The sequence below is a fragment of the Passer montanus genome, unplaced genomic scaffold (genome assembly GCF_014805655.1).
Source record: "Passer montanus isolate IOZ18808 unplaced genomic scaffold, ASM1480565v1 scaffold15, whole genome shotgun sequence".
NCBI classification, from domain to species: Eukaryota; Metazoa; Chordata; class Aves; order Passeriformes; family Passeridae; genus Passer; species Passer montanus.
In genome coordinates this window covers 14,301,430-14,328,834 of record NW_024362051.1, presented here as the reverse complement: position 1 = coordinate 14,328,834, position 27,405 = coordinate 14,301,430, and the positions used below count along the sequence as shown (strand labels likewise).

Genomic DNA, 27,405 nt, shown 5'->3' with positions numbered 1-27,405 from the left:
GCCCTGGAATGAGATCAGATGTAAGCTCTTCTCCATCCACAACCTCAGCAACTACGGGACCACCTCCCAAGCTCTGCCTGGTGTGCTCCGACGAGGCCTCCGGGTGCCACTACGGTGTCCTGACGTGTGGCAGCTGCAAAGTGTTCTTCAAGAGGGCAGTGGAAGGTAGGACCTGCTTGGATTGCAGTTAGCTGCTTGTAAATGGAGGATCCCCACGCACATCATGCGTTTTCAAACCCAGCAGCCGTGGTTTTTCCAGAATCCTCCTGAACAGCCCATGCGTTAGATCAGTGATCTTGTCATAGTAAATCACACTGATAATGGTGCATTATGCAAAGCATGGATTCCATTCACATTGATGAAATGCTCCCATTCACTCTGGGTAAAAGAATTTATTGTTGTTTTGGCTTTTGTCCCTTTCATTTTCTTTCACTGTTGTTTTTGTTTATTTGTCACATTTTTATACAGATATTTGTCTGTGTGCAATAGATTTGTAAAGTGTGTGATTTTTCAATTTATGGTTAGTTGGTTTGTGTAGAAAACTTACATGGAACTTGGTAAATCTGTTGTGTGTGAGGTTATTGTCATTTTCCTGTAAACAATGCTGGTTGAATTGCATCCATGTCCCTGGGTGTTATTTGCAGGGACACTGGGTACCAGGGACGTGTGTGGGATTGGATCACTGGGATTTCTGTCTAGTTGTGATTACAGAAAACCATTCTGGAAAGCAGAGATGGTGGAAAACTAATGTGAATAAGGACTGTGTGATTTTTGGGTGCATCAGTAGCCATTTTGTGAGGGACTAGGTTGTACCTCAAGATCTGACCGTGCTTCAGTATCACATGCAGGAAAACTGGAGCATATTCCCAGTGTTTCTGGGAAGATGGTGATTCCTCAGGTCTGAAGAACACTGTTCTTAGTTCTGGCCCTCGGGGTTTCCTGTCTTGTGCCTTCCTCGTGCAGCCCCTCTGAACCAGGCTCTTTCTGCTGACTTTTGTGCACGCTGGGGTTGCTGGAGGAGAGGGAGGCTCTTTGACGGAGACAAGCCACCATTCAGTGCTCAGAAGCAGAACTTCCCCCAGTTCCTGGCTCACCAGGGGCCATGGGAGCTCCATGGAAGGGCAGAGCCCCTCGGAGGGATCAGGAAAGTCAGGTTCACATTGTGCTTTCTGCTGGTCACAAAGGGGTGTTGGCTCTGTGGCAGCTGAAGTACAACAAGGCAGTATGAGCTCAAGTGCAGAGCAAATAATCATCTGTACCTTTGATTAAAACATGGTCACCAGAGATCCCTCAGGAGACAGTTTATAAGGCAGCTGGACAGGTGCCATAGCCATGGGTTTGCCTGCTCTCAAGCTTAAATAAATCACCAAAGTATTGATACAGGAAGGAATCACCCCAGTGATTCCTTTTGGGTTTGACACACCAGAAATCAACTGTCTTGAGATTAAAAATGTAAGCAGGCTTGTGGCAATCAGTTCCTCGAGGCTCACCTCTGCTTCCATTTTGACTGTGCCACAAATTATCCCACTTCTCACAGAATCCCAGAATCACTGAGGTTGGAAAAGACCTCCCAGTTCATGAAGTTGAGCCTTTGATCGATCACCACCCTGTCAGCTGGGCCCCAGCACCAAGGACTGAGCACCCTGAACCCTTCCATCCTATGACATGGATGTTTGCAGGACTGCTTCCAGGATCTCTTAGTCCTAGTCCTCACTTTAAGGAACAAATAATTTGGTTTTGTCTTTTATAGGCATTTTTCTTATTAGGAACATATGTAAAAAGAATTTGTTTCTGCAATATCCTTTCTATTAGTGGCTGCCAGGCACCTGTTAGTGCTCGGATCAAGCTGACTCTGCACACTCATTATCCGGCCTTTAGCCAAAGCCCTTCTTTCCACCTTTGCCTCCAGGCCTGTGTACTGTGACAGAAATAGTCACAGAATCTGGAAGTGTCAGTGTCTAGGAAGTCAATATAAAGTGCATCTTTTCAGCAAAGAGTAGAAGCAGAGGAGAAGAGGAAGGGTGAAGGTGGGACAGCAGCTGTCGATGTATGTGCAGTTCTTCAGGCAGACAGCCTTTCTTCAGGAGCCCAGGCTGGCCACAGATAGCATTTTCTAGTTCTGATCTCGTGGTGTTCCAGAGCCCAGAGCCCTCATGAGGGAGTTTCTCCAGCCCCAGCCCTGCTCAGCTCCCAGCCCTTCACCCATGTACCAACCTGGATGCTCCCAGCTCCTCACGCCTCCCTCCCTGCAGCCTCCCCAGCACCTCTCCCTCCTGCTCTGCTCCAGATCAGCCTTCTTTGTCAGCAGTTTCCCTTCCATCTCCCCAAGTCCCTTGTCTGCAATTCCCAACCTTTTTTAGGCTGCTGTGCTCACATGGGCACGGAGCTGTTGGTGCCACGCTGTGTCAGAGCCGCGGTGCCAGCAGGGCTGTGGGCAGCATGGGGATGGGATGGGATGGGGATGGTGATGGGGATGGGTTGGCCAGCCTCTGAGAAACGTCCCTGTGTGCCCCAGATCCCCCTGGAAACTCCTGCCTTGGCTCACTCCTGGTTTTTAGCAGTATTTGGGGAGTGTCTGGGTTTGAGCAGCAAAGAGAACTGGAGCATGTTCCTTTTGCTGCTGGCACAGCCCTGGGCAGCAGGAGGACCAAGTGCACCAAGATCCCTTCATTCTCCCCCAAAATGGTCTTGTGACAAGAGGCTTTGCTGCAGCATAACACAAAGAAATCGTGTAGCTTGGTCCTAGAAAAGGCAAGAGCTGGTGAGCAGTAAACACAAGGAACCAAGCATTCGTGGAGAGGAAGCTCTTTGTTAGGAGCAGAAGGGAGCAGCTCGGGAGCATCCTCCCCTGAAGTGCCTGTATTGAGGGGTGAAACTGGTCTCACCAGACAGCGTGGAGGGACGTGGAGCTGTGGTCCCTGCTCCACTGCAGTGCTGGGCATCAGCTCATGCTCTGTGTGTTTCTGTGTGTTAGGATGCTAATGGCAACCAGATCGGTGGGTGCAGGATCTGTTGTCTGAATTAATCACACACAAAGCTGGCACAAGGGTCAGGAAGGCTCCTCTTCCCTGAGTGCAAGAGGTGGGGGGGTCATTCAGAAAAACATTCTTTGGAATATCAGCTTGAGGCGCTTCACTGGAGAAGTTTGGCCAAAGCCATAGGAATGAACTCTGCATGCCCATAATTTTCACAGCTGACTTGTAAGAAATTCCTTCTCCAAGCTGTTTTCCTGTGAGAAAACTCTTGGACTTTGTTGTGAATAATTCAGTATTCGGAAAATCTGTGTTTGTTTCTCTCAATATTGTACTGTCAGTACTTTGCAATACAGAGTAAAAGCCCAGGCTGCAGCTTTCTGCCCTCTGGAAAAACATGCTCCTTGACCCCTGTCTGGGAGAAGGATCTATTCTTTGGTAATACCTTTCCCTAAATAAGTTACTTTCAGACATTCATTCACATAACTCATATAATTAAGAATAGATACTTCTGTTGCCCTGCTCTAAGCAGCTAAGAAATAGAGTTATTTTAATTTATGTACTTGAACTTGTGTTTTCAGCGCCAGTTTTGTTATGAATCTGTGAATCCATAAAAATGTCAGAGAATTTGGTTTGTCCAGGTCAGGCTGTAAGTTACAGGAAGGTTTCATGGCTGTCCAGCTGATGAAGCTGTGTCTGTGCTCTGTAGAAATGTTTACAAGTGTTTCTCAGAATGTGTTTGTGCACATTATTTATGTCTCATGTCAAACTATTTAGAGAAATGGGAAACCTGCTGTAGAAGGTGGCTTTGGTAAATGCAGGGGGAAATAGTTTTAAAAACAGAAGTTGCCTGGTGTTAACAAATAGAAAATAATGTTTTTTACCTAAATGTATTGGCTTTGAGATGTAAACATGAGGAATGGGTTTGGGTGTGTGAAATCGGGTGGGTGCCGATGTTTTTGCAAGGCAGGCAGCGCAGCAAGGGAAGGTTTCCTGTGGTCCTTGCTGTCCCTGAGGCAGGGCTGTGCCGTGGGGAGCTGATGTTTGTCCGTCTGTGTTTGTGGCAGGGCAGCACAACTACCTGTGTGCCGGCAGGAACGACTGCATCATCGACAAGATCCGCAGGAAGAACTGCCCCGCGTGCCGCTACCGCAAGTGTCTGCAGGCGGGCATGAACCTGGAAGGTAACAGCACTGTCTGCCCGGGCTGCTGCTGCCCGGGCTGCTGCTGGGGTAACTGGGGGGGCAACTGGTGGGGCTGCTGCTGGGGAGCTGCTGGGGCTGCTGGGGAACTGCTGGGGAACTGCTGGGGAGCTGCTGGGGAACTGCTGGGGCTGCTGCTGCGGCAACTGGTGGGGAACAGCCAGGGAAATTGCCAGGGCAACTGCTGGGGCTACGGCTGGGGAAACTGGTGGGGCAACTGGTAGGGAAACTGCCAGGGCAACTGTTGGGGCAACTGTTGGGGCAACTGGTGGGGAAACTCTCAGGGAAACTGCCAGGAAAACTATGAGGGCAACTGCCAGGGCAGCTGCTGGGGGCAGCTTCAGTCCGTGCTGCATTCTGTGGGCATTGTAAGGAGATGCAGCAGGGCTTGTGCTGAGCCTTCTCCTGGTGTGCTCATTCGGTGTGCTCAGCACAAGTGAGGCTGAGGCACGCGCACAAACAGGGGTTGTTCTTCATCCCTCTCAGCACGTACATCACGGGGCTTTTCCGTGGGATGTGGGACAGCAGAGCTTGGAGAGCACCTGGAGGGAGGTGTAACACCCATGGGAGGGTGTGCTGAGTGACCTGACTGAGACCATGGACAGGGATGGGAGTGGGGGTTACGTCTTCCAGCTGAGGAAAGTTGAAGTACTTTTGTTCATGCTGTGAATACTTCTTAAATATCTGACAAAATTTCTCTAGAAAGTGTTGGTTGAATTGAACATATCACCACAACATTGTTCTCTGCTGAGTCCTGAATGACTCCTGAGAATCTGAAGGCTACATCAACCAGAGATTTAACAGCAGTTGTAAAATGGCATAAAACACTTTTATTGGTGTCAGCTTCACTTTATGTTTGCTATTTTTCCCTGAGCAGCAGAGATTAACGCAGCACTTACTAGTGCAGTTATCCTGGTGGTCCGTGTATAATCAGAGTTGTCAGATAAAATAAAAATGTCAAAGATGTATTTGTCAGCTCCAAGGATGAGCAGAATTTCATTTCAGTCAGTGCTAACATCCTTGGTGAGGTGTAAGTGATAAGTTAAAGAGATCAATGAAGCACAGCCTGGTGTCTGTGTTAGCACATCCTCCCTCTTGTGCTCCCAGCCTCCTCAGGGGGACACAGCACCACCTCTCCTGGGCTTCTCCTGGGCTTCTCCTGGGCTTCTCCTGGGCTGCAGGGGACTGGACCTGCCCTTCCAGGCTCACCCCCTCCTCGGGGTGGGTGGGATGCTGCTGCTCCCTTTCTTGAGCTGTTGTCATTATGTGTGCAGGAGGAGAGGTCACAGCCAAAACCTACAGTAGTGGCTTCTGAAATAAACCCCTAAAGGCTGTGGATGGGCAGTGAGTGTCTCCCAGGAGCTGGGTTTGGGGTTTGGACACTCCCAGTGGGCTGGACCTCATCCTTCAGGGGTCAGAGCAGGACAGGCCTTTTGCCTGGTCCATGGGACAGGTCACTGCCCTGCCAGTGGCTGGGGGCAAGGACACCCAACAGCTGAGCCTAAGGCAGCTTAAATAATGCCAAACCCCACAGGTGTGGTTTTGAGGTGGGAAAGAATGCATTTTGGTTAAGGTTGATTTCTGTTTATTCTCTTCGTAGTTGTTTTCAAAATACATCTGTGCCATTCACTGATTTATCTATGTGAATAAGTGCTCTCATAGTAAGGAACAGTTCTCTAACACTCAGGCTTAGGGCTCTCACTGTGGGCTTTTCCCTCCTGAGAAGCTTCAGGGTGATGACGTTGGGCTCCTGTCACTTCTCCTCATGTAGGCTGGAGCCCTTCCAGAGTGGTTTGTCTGAATTCTGGCACAGAGAATCCTAGAGAAGAGTGAGGTTTTGGAGGGTGGATCTTGTTATATAAGTTGTTGGAGAAGGTGGGGAGAGGGAAGCTTTTATGGCTGAGAGGGAAAAGGAATCTAGAAACTCAGGAGCACAAAATGGAAGAACCCAGAGTAGTGTGAAAGGGTGAAAAATGCCCTGAAAACAAGGATTTTGGGACAGATCTGAGCAGATGGAGAAGTGGTCATGCAGAAAAGCAAACTGAGAGGCAGCAAAATGTGCAGAAGAGACCAATATCCAGTTTATCTTGTCTATTTGAGGCTCACAGTTCAGGAATGACTGTTGTTCAAAAGAGAATTAAATTTGCATGTTTTTTAGACAGTAATTTCTTTTTGAAAAGCCCCCAGCTGCATCCTCAGTGCATAAACACTGGTTGTAGCAAACCAGTGAATGGTCAGGAGAGACCCCAGTGTCCAGCCCTTCAGTCCCTGGGCCCCTTGCACTCTCCTGACTTCCTGCTGGGCTTTTCCCAGGAGCCTGCCCTGTTTTGGGTTTCTCACTTTCTGGTACCTACAGTGGATTTCACTGTTAGCTATTGGGTAGAAAATTAATTTATTTTTAAATTAATGAATTCATTAATTTGTATTTTAATTGACCCATTCTTGTCCTGAGTTAAAAGTGGCTCTTTCTAGTCACTTGATAATTTTCTGTTAGCCTTTTTTACTATAAAACCATTAAGGTTGGAGAAGACCTCAGGTCCATCAGTCATCCTTTTGGCCCTGCATATCATCCTTTTCTGGAACTTTATTCTCTCTATTGCATATTTTTGGGGGCGTAGGGGACTGGAAAAACATCAAACTGTCAAGCTGCAGGTACCAGAGATTTACACAGCACAAAGATGATATTTTGTACTCCAGCCTTTATTTCCTTGAGTTCTCATTTCCGCTCCCACCGTTAATTGGTGTTCCTTGGCACCCTCTCTCTTTGTGATGTGCTGGAAGAAAAGATTTATTGTTAGGTTTTATGCCTCTAAAAAACGGTCTCATCATTTTTTTGGCTTTTCATGCTGCATTTTACATTTAAACTTGGCAATTAATTAGTTTTTTCTGCAGTCTTCACTTGGAATTTCTTTCATTTTTTTGAGGAATCTTTAGTTGTGGTGCTCTGCCCTGCCGTGCCCGCAGTGGGCTGGGTCTGGTTCCCCTTGGGGAGGGCAGGGGCTGCCGGGGTGGGGGCAGGTCCCTCGCCCACCTGGCCCAGGTGCTGGGGCCATCTGCCCCCAGGCAGGGAGGAGGAAGCCTCTGCAGCCTGGTGGATGCCAGACTGCAGGAGCCTGGGGCTCGGGGCTTTGTTTGTTTTGAACAGAAAATCTTGGATGCTTTTCTCTCCGTGCTGAGTTTATCTGTGGGGGTTATCTCCTGTAACGTGCCCTAAGGAGCTGGCTTTAAATTAGTGGTCTTTATTATTATTTAAAAATTAATTGCAAAGAAATACATTATCTCAACCTTCTTCTTTCTTTGTGAGGTACAGCTATATATCTAAGTCAGGACTGGTAGCAGCCTGATAAAAATTCTTGCATAATAATTTGTCTTATCAGATCTGTTTATTTTGATTATAATTTTATCAGGCTTTCTGGGCTGGAAATACTCCATCCAGGTGTCTGCAGGAAGCTGAAGGCATGTGCTTCTAAATTTAAGTCAAAGCAGTTCATTTGCTCTTCAGAACACGGATAATGGGGCAAAAAAAAACAGAATATGAAAGGATTTTGAAGCGACCATTTCAAAATTGAGATGAGAACAACAAGAAGCTCTTTGCTCCAAGGAAACAACTCTTGCTATTCCCTCACGGCAGGCTTGGCACGTGTGGCCAGTCTAGAAGACTTTGGGAACATGCAGTTTGTACGAGGTCTGAGGAGGATCCCTTGTCTGTGGAGCTGATTTCTGGGAGGAGCGGGTCCAGGAGGGGTTGGTGTGCTGCCACTGCAGGCTGGGGCAGTCTGGGTGCTCAGGGGTTCTGGACAGGCAGGAGGGACTTGGAATGCACAACCACACTTTGTGGTGTTTTACGGGCTACAGCCTGATCTCGGAGTTCCAGAGCAGAAATCCCTCCATGAGCCAAGGCACCCAGGGCAGGAGCTGGGCTCCTTTCCCCCTGAAGCAGCGAGTTCCTTCCGTGTGGCCGCTGCATGCAGCAGAGCCCCAGCCAAGCAGGAGACTCCATTAGGGACAAGATGCTAATAAAACTGGTGCTCCAACTTTTTGTAGTTTACAGTTAACATCTCTGTGTGGTGTTTTATTTATTTGGCGAATGAGTTTTATGGTTTAATTACGCAGCAGTGATTTATATGCAAGAGAGCTGGCAGGAGAAAAAGTTTCTCCTGCCCAGCATTTTTTAAAAAAAAGAAGCTTTCCCTGGCTTGAGAGATCCAGTAACTTTTTACCCATTAAATATATTTTTTTCCCTTTCTTTTGCCTAGTTTTTGTGTTTGCTATTTAAAGGAACTTTTAAAGTGTGCAGTCCTGCAGATATTTCCAGTGGTGGAATTGAGCCTTGTATTTTAGGGTTGGCTTTGGATTTTTCAGCCTTGTATTTTAGGGTTGGCTTTGGATTTTAGGATTTTTCAGCCTTGTATTTTAGGGTGGGCTTTGGATTTTAGGATTTTTGAGCCTTGTATTTTAGGGTTGGCTTTGGATTTTAGGATTTTTGAGCCTTGTATTTTAGGGTTGGCTTTGGAATTTAGGATTTTTGAGCCTTGTCTTTTAGAGATGGCTTTGGAATTTAGGATTTTTCAGCCTTGTATTTTAGGGTCAGCCTTGGATTTTTTCAGCCTCCTAAGGTACCTGCAGACATTGCTGAACTCTTTGAAGCATTGGCATAAATGTGGCTCCTATTAAAATGCAAGGCATTATTTTCAGTGGAAGTTTGCTTGGAACGAGTGCGGAATTCCCGGCTTTGCCGAGCAGTGCTGTGCAGGTTCCGCTGCCCGGCTGCAGGGGAGCAGGGCAGCGTTTCCTGCGCTGTGTTTATCCATTTCCAGCCCTCACCTGTGCTCCTTTCCCCACCCTTTGCAGCCCGGAAGACCAAGAAGAAGATCAAGGGGCTGCAGCAGGGCGGCGCGGCGGGCGCGCGCGAGGCTCCGGAGGCAGCTGGCAGCAAGAGCATCGTGCCCGCCTCGCTGCCACAGCTGACGCCCACCCTGGTGTCCCTGCTGGAGGTCATCGAGCCCGAGGTGCTCTACTCGGGCTACGACAGCTCCCTGCCCGACTCCAGCTGGAGGATCCTCTCCACGCTCAACATGCTGGGCGGCCGCCAGGTGGTCGCTGCCGTCAAGTGGGCAAAGGCAATCCCAGGTAGGGCACGGGCACGGGGGTGCTGCCTGCAGGCTTCCTGCTGGACCTGGGTCCTGCAGGCTTCCTGCTCAGCCCAAACCTGCCTCTTCTCCTTCAAAGCTGTGTGCATGAGGTGTTGGTAGAGTCGGGGCTTCTTCACGGCTCCAGTACTTCCGGAGCAGAAGAGCGGAAAAAATGACAGATGCAAACATTTATTTGCCACAAATTGGGTCATTTTATTTGAGCACTTTGACCATTGCATATTGAAAATCTTATTTAAATGGGTATTTGTTGTAAAAGTATTACAGAGAACTATTTGTATTAGCTCTGTCTCCACCTCAGATTCACAGAATGCCAGAATGGTTTGGGTTGGAAGGACCTTAGAGCCCACTCAGTCCCACCCCTGCCATGGCAGGGACATCTTGTACTGTCCCAGGTGTCCAGCCTGGCCTTAGACACTTCCAGGGGTCCAGGGGCAGCCACAGCTGCTCTGGGCAGTAAACAATTATTTCTTGAACACTTATAGCAATGAGGTTCTCCTGACTTCTGCAGCCCAACATCTCTGTGCTGGCTCATTGGGTCTGCGTTCATGGGTGGATGTTTCCTGACTCCCCCTCACTGTCCAGCTCCAGGGTGGAAGTCAAGGTGTTATTTTCTCTCCAGCTCTGCTCAAAGTGACTCTTACCTGGGCAGGTTTGCTGCTGTTCTGGCTCCCACCTAAAGACACAGTGAGGCACAGAAGAAGTGATGCCAGATCTCAGCCTTGGACATGACACGTGGCATCTGTCTTGGAGAGGCCAGGGCCAAGAGGAGCTGAAGATGTTTGTTCCTACAGAACAAAGCCCAGTGTTTATCTCCCTCTCACCCCTGTCAGTGCTGTTCACTACCTGTTCTCAGAATCCCTGGCAAAAACACCTCCATGACGCATAGGTTGCCCAAAAATAACATCACAGAACAGGTCTGCCAAAAAAAAAAAGAAAAAAGCCTGATAATGAGATTTATGAGTCATAACTGTGTCTCTTTGAGCAAGGGAAATAAATTAACAGTGGGAAGGAAAGGCTGGAAAACTCAAATCCATCTGTGTCCAGCAGAGATGTGACTGCAGGGTTTGTGTGGGGTCTGGTTGACAAGGTGGGACAGGTTGGACCAGTTGGACTCAGTGATCCTGGGGAGCTTTTCCAACCTCAGTGATTCTGGCATTCTGTGTCAGGGCTGTTTGCACTGGGCACTTGTGCTGAATTAGCTCAGTCTGCTCGAGGAGAGGCTCACATGCACACACTTCCTTCTGGGACAGGTTTTTGGGAGACCATCTGCTATTCCCAGATCCAGATTTAGATTCCATTTTATAAAACACTTCTCTGTTCATCATCTCTGCTGAGCAGAGATGTTTGTAATTAGCCAAACCCTTCAGGTTAGAGCTTATGCTCTCAATGAAAATGCCAATCTTCTCTTTAATAGCTACATTAATGGCAACTATTCTTATCATTTTTATCTCCTTTCTTTTGTTTGCTGAGGTGGTTCCTCATGAGTGTTTAATTTGTATATCCTGCTCCTGTTGTAGCCCATCAGCCATGCTGACAGCACGCCAGCATTCCTTGCCAAACCCTTTAGCTGGGATTTCAAAATAACCTTTTCCTGGGGAGGGTTTGAGCACAGGTTTCAAGGTTTGACCCAGAAAGACTGGAATCACTTTGAAACCCTTTCTTTGTAATTTAGAGGCAAAAGCTGGTCCCTCCTGGTGGCTCCAAAGCCAGGGGCTGTGTTTAGACCCACCAAGTTTGTTACATCCACTGGCTGGCTGTGCTGGCACAGCCTCAGGAAGCAGCTCTTCAGATGTTATGAGCTCTTTAGATGTCAGATGCTTAATAAAAATAGATAAAATCAACTTGTATTCAGGCTCTAATAATGGCTCCGTATGGCAGGATGGTTTCTTGGTAAGTGTAGGCTGCATCTGATATGAGCTGGTGCTGCAAATCCAAAGCTGATGGCATTTTCAGACTCTTTGGGGGACCAGTTGCCAGCTTTTACTCATTTCCTCCCTCTTCAGTTGGCTCTGTTCATGCTACGTGTGAGATTAGAAGCAGTTCATGCTGGTAACTAGTGCACTACTTACTTTGTAGGTTCAGTGTGCAATTGTTGTTGAATAAGAACATTTGATATTAAATCATTTATTGTCTAGCAGGCTGCTCTTGTGAAAAGGAGCTAACCCTGTTATTTTTGGAAGGCAGCCCAGTGAATTACAGTGTATGTGAACTGTAATTGTTGCCTTTCGTGATGTATCTGACTGACCATCAGCTCCACATAACCACACACATATCTACTGGGATTTTGTAATGTTGCACTCTTTCACTCCCTGTGGTACCTGTGCACTGATAACCCAGCAGTTCTGCTGCTCATCACCCTGCTCCTTTCCCAAGCCATGCAGATTTTTGTCCTTTGTTGCCTTTTTGCAACTGACGCCATCCCCCCTGCGTTTTTGTTTCTGCAGGTTTCCGAAACTTGCACCTGGATGACCAAATGACCCTTCTGCAGTACTCCTGGATGTTCCTGATGGCTTTTGCTCTAGGCTGGAGGTCCTACAAGCAGTCCAACGGCAACCTGCTGTGCTTTGCTCCAGACCTGATCATCAATGAGTGAGTGGGAGCTGCCGGGGCTGGGGGGTGCCTGGGGCTGCTCCGTCCTCCCAGAAATCCCACAGCACCTCTCCCTCCCCACTTGTTTCTCCCCAGCAGCTTGCTTAGCATTTTCCACTCAGTCAAACGGAAGGTAATTGAGATATTAAGTGTATTTATATCCAGAAGTTTTTGTGGGAGGTGTTTGTGCTTTAACATTCCATATTGTGACTGTTCCTGCGCCATTCACTGGAATCATTCATTTTATCAGAGCCAACACAGTCACAGCTAAAAATATGCCTGGGATGGAGAGAAAAGTTTGGCAAATTGCATAATGTTCTGTCTGTTTAGTGTATCAAAGTGGCAGTATGGCCCTGCGAGTTTGCCAGAGTGAAACATTTCTGTCTGATCTGATGAAATTAGGGCTGAAAAGACAAGGCTAAAGATGGAACGACCTGCCTGATTCATATTTTCTTGTTGAATTTTGTTGTCGACTTCCAAGCAAAGTTGAATTTGGTGGAATGTTTGAACATGTATTTTCTTGCACCACACGTAGTTTTCCTTGTATTTTTCCAGGTTTTGTTGTGCAGTAATTCTGTGCTGTAGAAGAGGGAATTTGAGATTCTTGAGGTGGTTGGATCTTACTTGTGTGTTTCTTTTCTGGTTGTGATATGGAGACAATACTTTTAGCCTGATTTGGCACAGTTTAATATTTTTGGTCCTATTTCACTTCAAAATCAGATCTCCCAAATATTTTCTGTGTTTTAAAAAAATATAATAATTGTTACATTTTCTGTGGGATCAGTGATTTGTAGTTCATGTTTATTTATTCCCTTGCTTTTTTTTTCTCATTGTAAATATTTATCCAGGCTTTTATAAACTGTAATCATTGCCTCATAGTAATAATTTTTTTAAAAGACTGAGAAGGAGATGGCAGGTGAGGGCCCATCTGTATCTTTGTGTTTATTAAAGTGCTAAGAATGTGTCCCTGGAGGAGAATAGTCTCTGTATGGTGGAGTTGAAATAATTGATGTTGTCACTAAGTGCAATAACATCTGATTTGCTGTAAGTCAGAGGTCTCCTGCTGTTTTATCAGTGGGTCAAAACCACAGAGCTTCACTGCTAGGTGTTGGAACTCTTGAAAACCCCCAGAAATGAAAGGGTAATGCTGTTACAGCAAGCAGTAATTCCCAAATTCCTTCCAGCTACAGTTGGGTGAATCGTAGATCACGGTGACATTTGTTTTCAATAAAACACTGAGCTGACTGAGAGCACTGCAGCTCCTTCCAGGGAGCTACAGGTCCTCCATAAAACTCTCTGCTCGTAACTTTTTATGTCCCATCCCTCAATAAAACAGAGCCACCTCGGGGTAGGACCTGACAAGCACCAGGGGAGACCTGAGAGCCCTGCAGGAGCGACCTGGTGGGCAGGCAGAAAAATCACCACCCTTGGCTTGGGGTGATAGCTGTGTCCACGTGGGAGCTGAGCTGGGGGCTGGGGATGGTCACTGCCATGCCACAGAGAGGGGCAGCTGCTCCTGGGTAATTCCCTTGGGGTTTTACAGGGGGTTAGACACCATTTATTCTGTTCTGAGCTTGCAGCACTTACCCTCACGTTCAGTGCAGTTCAGTGGCTTCAGCTTCACAAAGGGAAACTCCATCTCTCCAAGGCTTGGTGGTTCAGTTGTCATGGCTGCAGTTATTGATGGATTTCTTTATGGGATTCATTCGACTTTCTTTAGCCTCATGCATCTGAGCAGCATCAGTCCTTCATGCACTTATCCTCGTGCCAGCCCTGCCCACTGTGTTCCTGTGTATTTACTGCTGCTTACACGGAGTAGCAACATCCAGTAGCTCAGAGTCTGTGGTAGGAAAGAGGATTAAATTCTCTTCTTACGTTTCAAACTGGCATATTTGTCATTTGCTCAGTCTTCTCCTAAAAATTTAATATTTATTGAATATTCCACTTTTATGTCTGTACTCCTATAATTTATTTATTTTTATGGAGGTATGTCTATACTAGCTGGCAATTTTATATATATCATACGTGTTTTTATACACATACACATGAAACTTGATTCAAGCTGTTGAAAAGTTTGGCAGCTGAATAAATCTTAGGCTTTAGGCCATTATTTAGGACTTGGAAAGGGTTTAAACCTGTGATTTTGCAGTATTGTATAACTGTTTCCCCAGTTTGTGATTGAAAACATGCCCTGCTGGAGCTGGCACTGGCTGTGTCTCAGCTTTCGTCCTCTGGGTATGTCACAGGGTGCCCAAAATTACAGTGAGCAGTGACGGAGCACAGTGGTGTTCTTCGAGTAGCAGATGCCATTTAATTGCTGTCCAGCTGGGGACAGAAGTTCCTGGAAGTGCTGGGCCCCAGGATTTTGTCTCTGGTCCGTGCTGGTGGCTGTAGTGCTTGCTGGGAGGGCTGAGGTCACGCGTTTGTCCTGCTGATCTCGTGTGCCATGCAGGGTGGCTGTGCTGCTGCCTGGGGATAGCAAAACAACAAGTGAGGTCACTTTTGTAAGCAGTGCTGTGGCAGTGGCCTTTTTCCCCGAAGTTTCTCCCCAGCATTCTTTTGTAACTCCTTCTCTGGAGTCGGTGCCATCTGGTTTTCAGAGCAGCAGCCTCTCGTTTGCTGGGGGTTGGTGCTGTGCAGCTCTGCTGAGCTGGGAGACTCAGAGCAGTGCAAAAACCCTGCCGTGGGTGCTTCCCTCGCCCATGTGCCCATTGCTGAGTCCATTGCTGTGCCCATCCCTGTGCCATCCCTGTGTCCATCCCTGTGCCCATTGCTGTGCCCATCCCTGTGCCATCCCTGTGTCCATCCCTGTGCCCATTGCTGTGCCCATCCCTGTGCCCATTGCTGTGCCCATCCCCTTGTACCTCCTTGTGTCCGTCCCTGTGTCCATCCCTGTGCCCATTGCTCTGTCCATCCCCTTGTACCTCCTTGTGTCCATCCCTGTGTCCATCCCTGTGTCCATCCCCGTGTCCATCCCTGTGTCCATCCCTGTGCCCATTGCTGTGCCCATCCCCGTGTCCATCCCTCTGTCCATCCCTGTGTCCATCCCTGTGCCCATTGCTGTGCCCATCCCCGTGTCCATCCCTCTGTCCATCCCTGTGTCCATCCCTGTTCCCTGTGCCCTGTCCTGCCAGGCCTGGGGCGCAGGGTGGGTGCTGAGGGCACAGGGAGGGGGGCAGCTGCAGCAGCCTGCTCAGTGGTGGTGCCTGGGGAGGCCGGTGTGTGCTGTGCCCATGAGCTCTGCGTGTGTCCCATGAGCTCTGTGTGTGTCTCATGAGCTCTGCGTGTGTCCCATGAGCTCTGTGTGTTTCCCGTGAGCTCCGTGTGTCCCGTGAGCTCCGTGTGTCCCATGAGCTCTGTGTGTGTCCCATGAGCTCCGTGTGTGTCCCATGAGCTCTGTGTGTCCCATGAGCTCTGTGTGTGTCTCATGAGCTCTGCGTGTGTCCCATGAGCTCTGTGTGTTTCCCGTGAGCTCCGTGTGTCCCGTGAGCTCCCATGAGCTCTGTGTGTGCCCCATGAGCTCTGCGTGTGTCCCATGAGCTCTGCATGTGTCCCACTGCTCCATGTGTGTCCCATGAGCTCCGTGTCTGTCCCATGAGCTCTGCATGTGTCCCACTGCTCCGTGTGTGTCCCAGTGCTCCGTGTGGGGCTGCGCGGGTCCGTGGGTGGGGAATGCCCCGTGCAGGGAGGGCAGCTGGCATCCCGAGCAGGCAGAGCCCTGAGCGCTGCCCTTGTCCCCGCTGTGTCCCCAGGACAGCTCCCTGTGCCAGCTGAGATCATCTGATGTGCCCTGGCCAGCAGGGCCTGGCTGGGAGCTGTTCCAGAGCCGTGCCCGCGCTGGGGCTGGCGCAGGGTGGGGGATCAGCCTCCTGGTGCCCTGACACGGGGCAGAGCCCGCCTGAGCTCAGGGCCGTGGCTGCTCTCGGAGCTGCAGCTTGTGCAGCCTTGGCCTGCCCAAGCTCTGTGCCTTCCTCCTCATCCTCAGCCTCCCGGACGGGGCTGCATTCCCAGCAGGCACAAACAAACAGCAGGCTGGCCCCTTTCCTAATGTTTATTGTAACCTTCTGCCCAGAAGTGGGCACAGTTTTACATGAGGAAATCTGCTGAGCCCTGGCAGAGAACGGGTTTGAATTACTCAGTCTGAAATGTGTGAGATGCCCTGTGGTCCTGCCCAGAGGGGCCAGGACAGCGTTTGCCAGCTGGCCGAGCGGTGCCTTTGTGCCAGGTGCCCTGAGACACGTGCCACAGCCCAGCATTTCCCCTGCTCCTGTGCAGCATCCCCTGCTGTGCTCCTGGCGGTGGGATGCTGAGCTGAGGCCGGGTGCTGGGGCTGCTCTCAGTGCCACAGCTGGGGCTGCAGTGTGGGCAGTGCCACACAGGGCCCACTTCCACGGGAAGGAATTGTCCAGCAGCTGTGTTTGGGAATGCTGGGGTTTTACCCTGGTGCTTGGTGTAACAATAATACAGTTTTAATGCAGTTTCAGTAGTGTGTGTTCCTGTCTTTCAAAAGCCATCAGGATTCCCCTGGTTTTTGCACCTGAGAACGGGCTGTTCCCTGTTTCCACTCAGGGCTTCCCAGGGTGATTGTGAGGGAACATTGTACAGTCCTCCCTGAGGTCTAGGGAGGGACAATGGAAAAGTGATCAGCTTTGGAGGAGTTGTTGTTTCATAACCAAATCTTACTCGTAACTCCCACAGGGATCCCAGTTTGTCTCTGCGTGGATTACAATGCTGTATAGGTGATACCAAGGAAAGGTGACATGTTATTAATAAAAAATGGGGTGCTGGCATCACTGCAGAGAGATGGTGCACTCATTGCATGGAGTTACTTTGCTTGTCTTCTTCTCTGCAGAAGAAAACCCATAGAAAATCATAAATCTGTCTTACACTCTTCAGAATTAGTCAGGTCTTCATTTCCCACTCAAAACTAGTTCTGCAGTATTCACAGTAACCAGCTCTAAGAGCACAGATAAGCAAGATTGTTGTGTCAGATGAGGTATTAGATAAAAGCAGTTCCTGTCTTGATGCAGGGCTTCATCGAAATAGGAAAAAAAATACAAAAACATAACGTTTGTTATTCTGATTCCAGGATTTGCCTTTGCTTGTCAACATGACTTTCCATTTTTGGTTAGAAACCAGTTTATCACAGTACAGAGATAATGAAGTTTAATTGCAGTGCTGGTCATTGCTTCAGGAACGTAGATGGGCACAAGTCTAAAGTCACTTGGAAAACTGAGGAGTTACAGGAAGATACTCCTGAGTATATAAATATGCATTAAATTAGGTGCACTTCTCAAAGGCATTGAAAGAATTAGAGAAATCCCAGCTCTAGTGTGGCACTCCATCATGTTTTCCTGGGAAGATGAGAGGGGAGCTCAGACTGAGCTTGATTTCTGTGTCACGTTGGTGCTGGGGCTGCTGAGAGCAGGGCGTGCTGCTGAGCCCTTGGTGCAGACAGGCTGTGGGCTCAGGATGTCCCAGGGCTCCTCCTGCCCTCAGGGCCAGCTTTACCCGTGCCACCAAGGCAGTCACCCCAGGGGCAAACCCCAGGGGAAATGGAGCCTCTGCTGTGCCCTGGCTCACGTACAGCTCCTCATCTGCACGTGGAAAAACGTGATCCAGAGCGTGCAGATAGGCAGACATTGCACTAATCCCTGTGCTTTGTTCCTCAGGCAGAGGATGAACCTCCCGTGTATGTATGAGCAATGCAAACACATGCTCATGGTGGCCCGAGAGCTGTCCCGGCTCCAAGTCTCCTACGAGGAGTATCTCTGCATGAAGACGTTGCTTCTCCTCTCTACAAGTAGGTGAACAGCTCAATACCAAGCTCTTTGCTTCTGCAGAAGTGTGTGGTGGATTTGCAGTAGATACTGTGAGATAGATTTGTACAATATGCTACGTGCTGGTTTTATCTTTAGGTAGGATATGCTGGAGTTAAGTCACAGCTTAGTAAATTCTGTCTGTACTGCATGAAAGTTCAAAGTGCAGTGTCAAAAAGAGTCCTTTTGGAATAGACAGAAATAAACTAACCTAGTATAAGTGATTATGTGTGAATACTTTCTACAGTGTTGTTTTTCCCCTCTGGTGTTCTCCCCTGCTCCATGGGGCTGGAGCTCCTCGAGGGTCGAGCTCAGCTGCAATCCAGGGACTCCCAGAGCAAAGAGAGAGGGAGAGGAAGAGTGTGTGAGTGTGTGTGTGTGTGCAGGGGTGTGTGTGAGTGTGTGTGAGTGTGCAGGGGTGGGTGTGAGCCGGGCACCTCGCTCCAGCACAGCCTCTGTGTCCTGGGAAACCCCATCCCATCCCATCCCATCCCATCCCATCCCATCCCATCCCATCCCATCCCATTATCCCATCCCATCCCATCAATCCCATCCCATCCCATCCCATCAATCCCATCCCATCCCACGCTCAGGGGATCCCGAGGGAGCTGCTCGGGCAGGGACTGACACATTCCTGCTCCTGCCTGGCACGAGGGGTTTGGTTCAGAGCACTGACAGAGGTGCCAGCGTGTTTGGAAGGTAGCAGCAGAGCAGGTGAAGGTTTGCCAACACACTTTGGTACTTGTGCACCATCCTCAGCAGGTGCCTTGGCTTGGAAGGGACCTGAAATGTGATGAAAAGTAAATATTATTAAGTTTATTACACTGAAGGTGTAAACATTCCTTATCTTTAATGTTTCCAGTGAATAATAGCTTTGATTCTCATACAGAAAGGAGAATTTGTTCACCTTGGGCTTTTTCTGGACAGGAGCAGGAGGATTGGGAACCCAGCACTGCTCCCAGGTCGGGGCAGGGGTGAGGGGTGTGGGCAGTGTGAGGGTGCCATGGCCAGTTCCCCCAGTGCCCCACCAGCCTGGCAGTGCCCAGCACTGCCTCGCTGCCAAGCCCAGAGCTGGGACAAGGGCTCTTTTCAGAGGAAACTTTCAGCCTCTCATGGCCGTGGGCTTTGTAGGAACTTAAAACTTCCCTGCAACTGCAGATTTCAAACAGTTCCTGTTTGATTCTGAAATCTCTCCCAAAAATTCCTCAAGTGTTTCGGGTGTGGTGGAGGCCAGCTTTCCTCACAGGAGCTGGAAATTTCCACGGGGGAATCTGCATGGCAGAAGTGGTGAGGAGGCAGCACTGGCAGGGCTGGCAGGGGCTGGCAGTGCCCAGAGAGGCCTCTCCACTCATCTCCAGAGGGACACAATTCATCTTCATTTTGCTAAGAACATACATTGTGTGAGTGGTACATCAGGGAACTTCTGCAATTCAATAGCTGAAATTTCTATAGCTCTTGGACAATTTGAGTTTGTTTATTGTGTTTCTGTGTTAAGTTTTCCAAGAGAAGAGGAGGAGGAGGAGGAGTAAAACAGGAATCCCACACAGGTCTAGACTTGTAGCTCACACACAGACGTAGCTCAGAGACCTTTTCCATGTGAAGCACTGAAACAGTTGACAGGTTTCATCTCTGTGTGGGCAAGACAGACAAGAGACTTCATTCCAGAATCTCTCAGATGCTGACAGTGCAGGGAAGGTTGGATTTCCTGAGGAAGGGAATGTGCTCTGTGGCATCTGTCCTCCTGTCATGCTTTTGCTCACCTTTGTCTCAGCTCTTTCTCTACTCTGTCTTCAACTCTTTCACTCCCCTCAGAGGCCTCAAAGGAAGCACCTGAAGGACCTCTGGGGTCCCCATTAGTCCAGGTTGGTCCTTGGCCTGGAAAGGACCATCCCCATAGGAGGAGATGGCACAGGCAGTTCACCTGGGTTTGGATCCCCAGCTCTGGGTTTCTGTCCCCAGCTGCTCCCCTGCCCAGCCCTGTCTGGGTGTCCCTCCCTGTCCCAAACAAGCTGTGTCCATGCCCAGTTTCCCATGGCTGGTGCAGTCTGTTTGTTGTCCAGGCTGTCATGCCTCGCCTGGACCCGTTACTTGATCCATGTCAGGAGGCTCAGGACCAGATGATCTTTCAAGATCCTTTCCAAGCCAAGCCATCCTGTGATCCTGCCCTTGCTGTTCCCTGGGCACACGGAATTTTTAAGGAACCTTCCTAATGTCACATTTGCCCAGGGCTGGAGGACACAGGAGCTCCATCCCTGGTGCTTTTCCATCAAGCTGCTTCCAGGCCTGGGTGTTGTTGCCTCCATGGTCCAGTTCCCTTCCTGCTGTTTCTTGGTGGAATACCTTTGGAGTTTTTTTGTTTTTTTTCCATTTTGCAGCAAGCCTATGCTTTATGTTCAGCTGGTCACTTTGGTCCAGGCCTGGGTGTTGTTGCCTCCATGGTCCAGTTCCCTTCCTGCTGTTTTTTGGTGGAATACCTTTGGAGATTTTTTTTATTTTGCAGCAAGCCTGTGCTTTGTGTTCAGCTGGTCACTTTGACAGCTGGTCACTGTCCCATCCTGCTCTCTCCTTGTCTCTCTGCTGTCATTCCATCAGTCCAAGTCCTTTTTCTTTTGCTCATTTTCACAGAATCACAGAATGGTTTGGGTTGGAAGGGACCTTAAAGCTCATTTTATTCCAACCTGGTCTTAAACACTTCCAGGGATCCAGGGGCAGCCCCAGCTGCTCTGGGCACCCTGTGCCAGGGCCTGCCCACCCTCACAGGGAAGAATTCCATATTTTTCCCTGAGCTTCCCCTCCTGCTCCTTGTCCTGTCTGCAGCTCCTGAGGAAGATTCCCTCTCCGTGTAACTAATGTAAGAGAACTTAAATCATGTCCCAGCTGAGCTTGGCAGTGCTGTAAAGGCTGGTGTCCATGTTGCAGTTCCCAAGGAGGGCCTGAAGAGCCAGTCCCTGTTTGAGGAGATCCGCATGACGTACATCAAGGAGCTGGGCAAGGCCATCGTCAAGAGGGAAGGGAACTCCAGCCAGAACTGGCAGCGATTTTATCAACTGACTAAACTGCTGGACTCTATGCATGATGTAAGTCCTGACAGGAATGCTGCAGGCATTCCAGAGAAATACGTTTGGGGCGGGGACGGCGAGCTCCTCCTGCTCTTTTTATTAAAGGGAGAATATCGGGAGGAGGAGGAGGAGGAGGAGGAGGAGGTCATGCTCCCTTGCTGTCTCACGAAGGGCAAATTGAGAGCCTTGACCATAGTCCTCTCAGGCTGCCTCTGCAGTGCAATCCACAGCAATTAATTGTATAATTAATCTCATTTTCAGTCTCTGTAGTTTTTTAAAGTTACGTTGCTTTAAAAAGGAGGAGCTCAGGAACTGTAACTGACTTTGCAGTAGAAGCAGAAATGTGGCATTTAAACCAGTCTTATCTCAGAGCCCAAGGAGTAAGGAGTTTATGGAATAGTTTGAAATTCCATTAAAACAATGCCTCAGCAGTATGTGTGGTGTTAACAATGATCTAATTTTGAAGGAATTTCCAATTCAGACCGTCTCCTTTGGCAGTTTAATTCTAATTACACATGTAGCACAAAGCAGTGTTTAAGACAAGGGTAACTTTGAGACCTCAGAATTACTGTTTTTTTCTTGTTACTCTAGCAAGCACCTGGAAGGATCTCATTTAGCCTATCCATGTGTGTGTTATTTATCTGCTGGAATGGGAATTGGTACCGAATCTCCTCGGTGTTTGTGAAGCCTTGCACAGTCTGTTTGGCTGGTTTATATCAGAGTGCCACTGACAATAATTAGTGAGCTAAATGAGGATTCCTGTGCACGTCCTGCCTGAGCCCCATCCTGTGGGCAGGAGCTGGGGAGGAGGGAGGTGGATGGATGTTCTCTGAACGTCTTCATCTGCAAGTAATTCTTTGTCTTGTCACTCGTAGGTGGTTGAAAATCTTCTGAGCTTTTGCTTCCAGACATTTTTGGATAAATCCATGAGTATTGAGTTCCCAGAAATGTTGGCAGAAATCATCAGCAATCAGATACCAAAATATTCCAATGGAAATATCAAGAAGCTCTTGTTTCATCAGAAGTGACTGCCTTAACACAAAGGGTTGCCTTAAGAAACCGTCACACGATAGCTTTGTTTTGTAAAGAGAAAACCTACAGAACTTGTTCCTTTTGTCCTCGCAGGTGTTTCTTTTGTAATTATGCACTACATGTGGTTTACAGAGGGCCAAGAGTTAGGCTGGAGAAGCAGCGGATTTCTCGCGTTGGGGAAAGGATTGGGGAGAAAGGAAAGGAAAAGAAATCGTGGTTTTGGCAGAAATTTTCTCTCCCCTCGTGCACCATCCCTGGATGCATCAAACCACCAGTGACAAGCTCTGAGGCTGTTACGAACATTCTGCTAATTAATTAATTAATTGCTGCAGTTGGCTGGAGACAATTTTTTAGGCTTTTTTTTTTATTTTAGTAAAGTGTTTTGGATTTTTTTTTTTAAAGTTAAGGTAGTATTTTGGTTTATGCATGTAACCTGAAGAAAGTTTACAAGTGTATATCAGAAAAGGGAAGTTGTGCCTTTTATAGCTATTACTGTCTGGTTTTAGCAATTTCCTTTAACTTTATATACCGTGAACTCGGCTTGTTCATTTTTTCTTACATAATTTTTTTGTAATACTTCAAGATGCCTATTGTACAGCTGGTTTTTTAAGGTGGGGCAGCTCGTAGCTTTCCTAAATGACCTCTAGACAGTAAGTACTCACGTAGATTCATGTGAAACTGGGTTGGGCTTTTCTAACCTAATGCTTTCAACCGGCAAAGTGGCCATAAAAATTGGGTTTTTTCTAAGGGCCCGGGTGGGTGGGAGAGCACTCTCAAATCTCATTTCAGTAGATCCAGATGAAACAAATCCTTTTGGTACATTGCAAAAGTGTTGGATATGCAGATTCATAGAAAATTAGCCCAGTCCTAACTGGATGTAAATGAGCAGGTTATTTTATATATTTAAAAAAAAAAAAGAAGCCTGATTTTTGCATATGATGCAACAGCCATAACGCAAAGAGTCACGGGCTGCATTGATGCCAAGAAGATCAGTCCTGACTGCCCATCAGGAAATTTTCAGGAAAATATGCATAGCTTCAGAAAAGTTTACTTCTGTGTGGAGAAACTCCGTTTTCTGTACACTTCAAGCTGCCATCACACAAATATTTCGGAGACCCCACGGACGGGGAGGACGGGCGAGCGCGCCCGGCGGCTGGGGCTGCTCTCCTGCAGGAGTCCAGGATCCTCCTCCCCGGGGACTTGTCCACGCAGCTGGGACTGGATCTCCCAGCTCTGAACTCGCCTGGTTAGAGACCCAATTCCGCATCTCCACCCTTCACTGACTGCTCCATCCTCTTTCCTGGAGAGCAGGAGAGCTCCGCTACTGAGTTCGTGGTCTTAGAGTTGTCCGTCAAACTTTCTGTCTTTGTAAGGCTGCAGCCCTTCACATTGAATTCCTGGCGTGCCATAAATTCCCGTAGGCCTTGTGGATTTCTCCTTGTTGCCATTGATGAGGATATTTTCGACATTTAGAAGCTGTAGTAGCCTTTTCTACGTGCACCTTAACAATTTTCTGTATCTCAAAACTGAAATATTTACTATGCCACTCTAAAATTTGATTTTTACTCGAAGTGGCCAGATTGTTTGTGTAATAGAAATGAGAAAGATCGTCTGAGAAAATACAAAACCTAATATATTTTTATATTTAGTTATAGTTTCAAATATGTATAATCGGTATATTCGCTGATCCAAGAAAAAAAGGGAAGGGCTACTGCAGCTTTAAAAGCAATTTATTAAATGATTGTAAAATAGCTTGTATAGTGTATAATAAGGATGATTTTTAGATGACAGATTGCTTTATCATGATACATGTAATTATATTTTTTGTAGGGGTCACAGATACGCTGAGTGGAAACCGTGGCGCGTGGTTGGGCCGGAGGCAGCACCAGGGCTGTCGGTGTTGGTATCCAAAGAAGTGCTCTGTTCAGAGGGGAAACCTGTGCTCCTGGGTGTTTGTGGGTGGGCTTGTGTTCATTGAATCACTGTGTACAATTCCCGTTGGTTTTGGGGGGGGATACTCCTATCTGTATGGTCGGGAGCCGCTCCCGAGGCACGGCTGAACCAGACCCCGCTGCAAAAACTGTCACAGCTCTGACAGCAAAAACAGCTTAGAAATTGGGCAATAATCCACATCCAGGTGCCAGCAATATGTAAATACAGAGCGTGGGGTGTTCACAGCACATTTCTACATTGAGCAGACCTTGGTTTCCAACTGAAATAGGAAACTCAATTCTCATCCTTTCTTAAAGCTCTTTTTGAATGTTATACCTATTAAAAAAAGATCCTATATTCAGTACTTTGGAGTAAAATAGCATCTTTAATAAAAGAAAATAATCACTCTCTTCTTCGATCTGTAAGGAATATGTACATTTTGTAATAGGTAAAGGTCAGGATTTTAATTACAACTTCCAGCCCAAGTCGTTGGGAATCCTCCGCGCCCGTTTGCGATACAGATAGGAGTTTGTGCTGGTGGGGTTGGGGGTCCTGGGCTAGGGGAAGCCTGCTCTTTCTTTGGAGAATGTTTTATAAACTTGCATCCCCAGAGCCTGGGGACAGCGTGTGCGGGTCGGGGTGCAGGGACCCCAAATTGTCATTTTTGCCAGCAAAAGCAACTGCAGTGAACTCCAGCAGGTGGTGGAGTCGGGGGTTGGAACTGGATGAGCTTTAAGATCCCTTCCAACCCAAATTCTGGGGTTCTTTGGTTCCCCCGCGAGAGAACCGGTCACATAGGAGGAGAGGCTCTCTGCCCCTTGTGTCTGTTTGCCTGTATATTCATTTTTAGTCTCTGGATTTAAGGAAAAACAGAGGAAACTGTGATGTTCGAGGAAGAGTCGTCCTGTGCGTGCTGTTCAGTTCACACTCACCAGTGAGACTCCGTAGTGCTGTAGCAGCAGTGAGCAGTCCGTGTCCTGTCATCCGTGGTCCGTGTAGCAGTGGGGAGTCCCTGCACTCTGGATAAAGCAGGGAGAACTCGGCCTTGGCCCTTCAGTGCCTTATCACAAAGTGCACGGATCCGCCGGCGCGGCGGGGGCAGCTCAGGACTCGCAATGGCCTTAGGGGGACACGGGGACAGGGACGGGGGCGCGGGGGGCGGGGGGCTGGGGACCGGTGCCAATCGATGCCGAAGTGACCTCGCCATTCCCACGGGGAAAGGCAGGGAAGGAGGAAGTGCCTGGATGAACGTGGGCCGTGGGGAGCACCCCGCGGCCGACCTCAGAGAGGGAGGACTTCAGGGACATGACGTAGAGTGGGATTTTACAAAGATTGTATTCTTATATCCCTGTGAGCGTTGGGGGCTGGAGCAGCCTGCTCTGCTGGGAGGTGGCCCTGCCGTGGCAGGGGGGAGCAGAGGAGCTTTAGGGTCCCTTCCCACCCAGTCCAGGCTGGGGTTCCATGGTCACAGACCAGGCACGCCCTGCCCCATCCCAGTCTGCAGCCAGGGCTCGCTGAGCCGTCGATGTCTCATAGGAACCAAATTTTCCATGAAGGTCGAGGGCCTCTCCAGCCCTCGTGTCCGAGGGAAGGCTGGGAGGGTTGGGAACGCCCCACCTCCAGCCCCCTGCCCACAGCAGAGGCAGCGATGGGTCATTACTCTATTTTGTATATTAAACAAAAAGATATATACTGGGGACAAATCCTATATCATACCAGTGTATGGCATTATAAAAAAAAAAATCATTATTTTTATCACAGCAATTTTAAACAGCATTAAAAAGAAATTAAACCAGTGACTCCTGTTTAAAAATAAAAGTTGTAGTTTTTTATTCATGCTGAATAATTCTGTAGTAACAAGTCTGTAGTTTTCACCTACTCAGTGAAATGTTGGACTGTAAAAGCTTGTGTGGAATTGTTGAACATTTATTTTTTCATTTAAATTTGCTGTTCTGGTAATACAAAGCCACACATCTGTACAGAAGTTGCAGTAAATGTGAGCCATTTACAGCAATGCCGAATAATGGACAGAAACCATATAATAAAATTCTGCTTTTTTCATTAAATGGCTCCAAAATGCTTTTGTGGAGTTTTTGTTGTGGTCTTGGAGAGGGTTGGGTCTGACATGGCAGGGGAGGGACTCTGGGAGTTTATGGTCCCTTCCAACCTCAATCCCTCCTTAATTCTATGATTTTAAATGGATTTTGCCACTGCAGTGGTTCCCAGCTGTCTGATACTCATCAGAATGTGATAAAAGCTGCCTCCCAAGGCAGGTGCCAGCTGCCAAACATTAGTGATGGAGGGAAATAAAATGCACTGAAAGCCTGGGGGCCAGGGCAGGGGGTGGGTGCTGGGGGCTGAGCTGCCCTGGCTCCTGTGCAGGGACAGAATTGAGCCCAGGAAAAAGGACTTGGTAGATCAGCAGGGCTGAAAGGAGCCTCTGGCTGTGAGGATGCTGCACTCGGGCTCAGGAGGCCTCAGGCTGGAGCAGAAGATGCTGCCCTGGAGCTCCTTCCCTGCCCTGCTGGAGTTTTGGGTGTCTCCAGCCCCTCAAACCGCCGCGGTTTTCCCCCAGCACAGCTCAGCCTTCCCCGCGCCACGGAGCGAGCCTGCTGTAATAAAATCTCATTTAACTGCAGCAGAAAAGGCCGAGTTCCCAGCAGGGAATGATTTCTTTGAATTGTTTGCAATTAAAACAAAGCTTACATAAATTTCCCTTCGGTAATTCCCAAGCTGGATGGCTGCAGATGGGGTCAGAGGCAAGGCAAGGATGGGATTTACGATAACCACGTTTATTCAGGCTGCAGTTATGGAAAGATGCTTTAAGGAGAGCCATAAGGCACTCAGATAAAGAGCTGCTCAGAGCCTCACGGGCTCCAGCCTCATGGTGAGTGCATCAAGCCCTCAGTGTGGCCACATTCCACCCAAAATCCCCTTTTGTCCCATTCAATTTACAAAATTATTGATAGCAGAAGCATCTGTGGCCAGGATCCAATTCCCTATGGGATTTCTGCCCCTTCCCTCTGCACCCTGCCGTGCCCCATGGGCCTTCAATATTTACACTTTTTTAAATTTTGAAATGTCCATGTACTATATATTTATATAATATATTTTCAGGATCACCGATAACTGAAGATGTCAGTAACCCTGCTAAGGAAATGCACCAAACCTGCTGGAGCCTGGCAGGAGCCAGGGCTGGGACACGGCTCTGCCCTCCCTCACTGCCACCCTGTTCTGCTGTGGTTTGCTGTCTTGGGCTCCATCCTCAGCTCCCAAGAAACTCGGATGGAGCCCAGCATGTGCTTGCAATGCACGATTTCTGCTGTGTTCACATTATCAGCCAAATGATGGCATTTCAGGCTGCTTAGGAAAAGATGCCATTAAATGCCATTTTTACAGCTCTGACATTTAGGATTTGAGCTTTGGAGTCCGTGTTTGCCCCGGGATGTCCCCAGTGGGCTGGTTTATCCCTGGCTGTGTCCCCTCTGCAGCGTGAGCTGTGTGGAGCTCTGGGCACACGGAGCTGTTCCGTGTCAGGCACAGATCCTGGGCTTTTACAGAATAAAACACTCCTTGGCTGTATATTACTGCCTATCCCAAAGGGGCTCCCAGATGCTCTCTGCTCTTGCCAAAATAAAACACTCCTT

General features: G+C 48.4%; 1 protein-coding gene across 3 annotated transcripts in view; it reads left to right on the top strand.

Moving 5' to 3' along the window:
* NR3C1 (nuclear receptor subfamily 3 group C member 1) overlaps nucleotides 1–25,828 on the top strand; it is a 62,941-nt gene extending 37,113 nt beyond the window's left edge. For 2 of the 3 annotated variants that reach the window (XM_039701198.1, XM_039701197.1), the window contains exons 3-9: nucleotides 2–165; nucleotides 4,040–4,156; nucleotides 9,026–9,304; nucleotides 11,772–11,916; nucleotides 17,589–17,719; nucleotides 20,655–20,812; nucleotides 21,670–22,297. In XM_039701198.1, coding sequence (XP_039557132.1) covers nucleotides 2–165; nucleotides 4,040–4,156; nucleotides 9,026–9,304; nucleotides 11,772–11,916; nucleotides 17,589–17,719; nucleotides 20,655–20,812; nucleotides 21,670–21,822 — 1,147 coding nt within the window. In that variant the 3' untranslated portion in view covers nucleotides 21,823–22,297. Of the gene's footprint in view, nucleotide 1; nucleotides 166–4,039; nucleotides 4,157–9,025; nucleotides 9,305–11,771; nucleotides 11,917–17,588; nucleotides 17,720–20,654; nucleotides 20,813–21,669 lie in introns of all 3 variants that reach the window. The other variant, XM_039701199.1, reaches the window with a different exon arrangement.
* The last annotated feature ends 1,577 nt before the right edge of the window (nucleotides 25,829–27,405 follow it).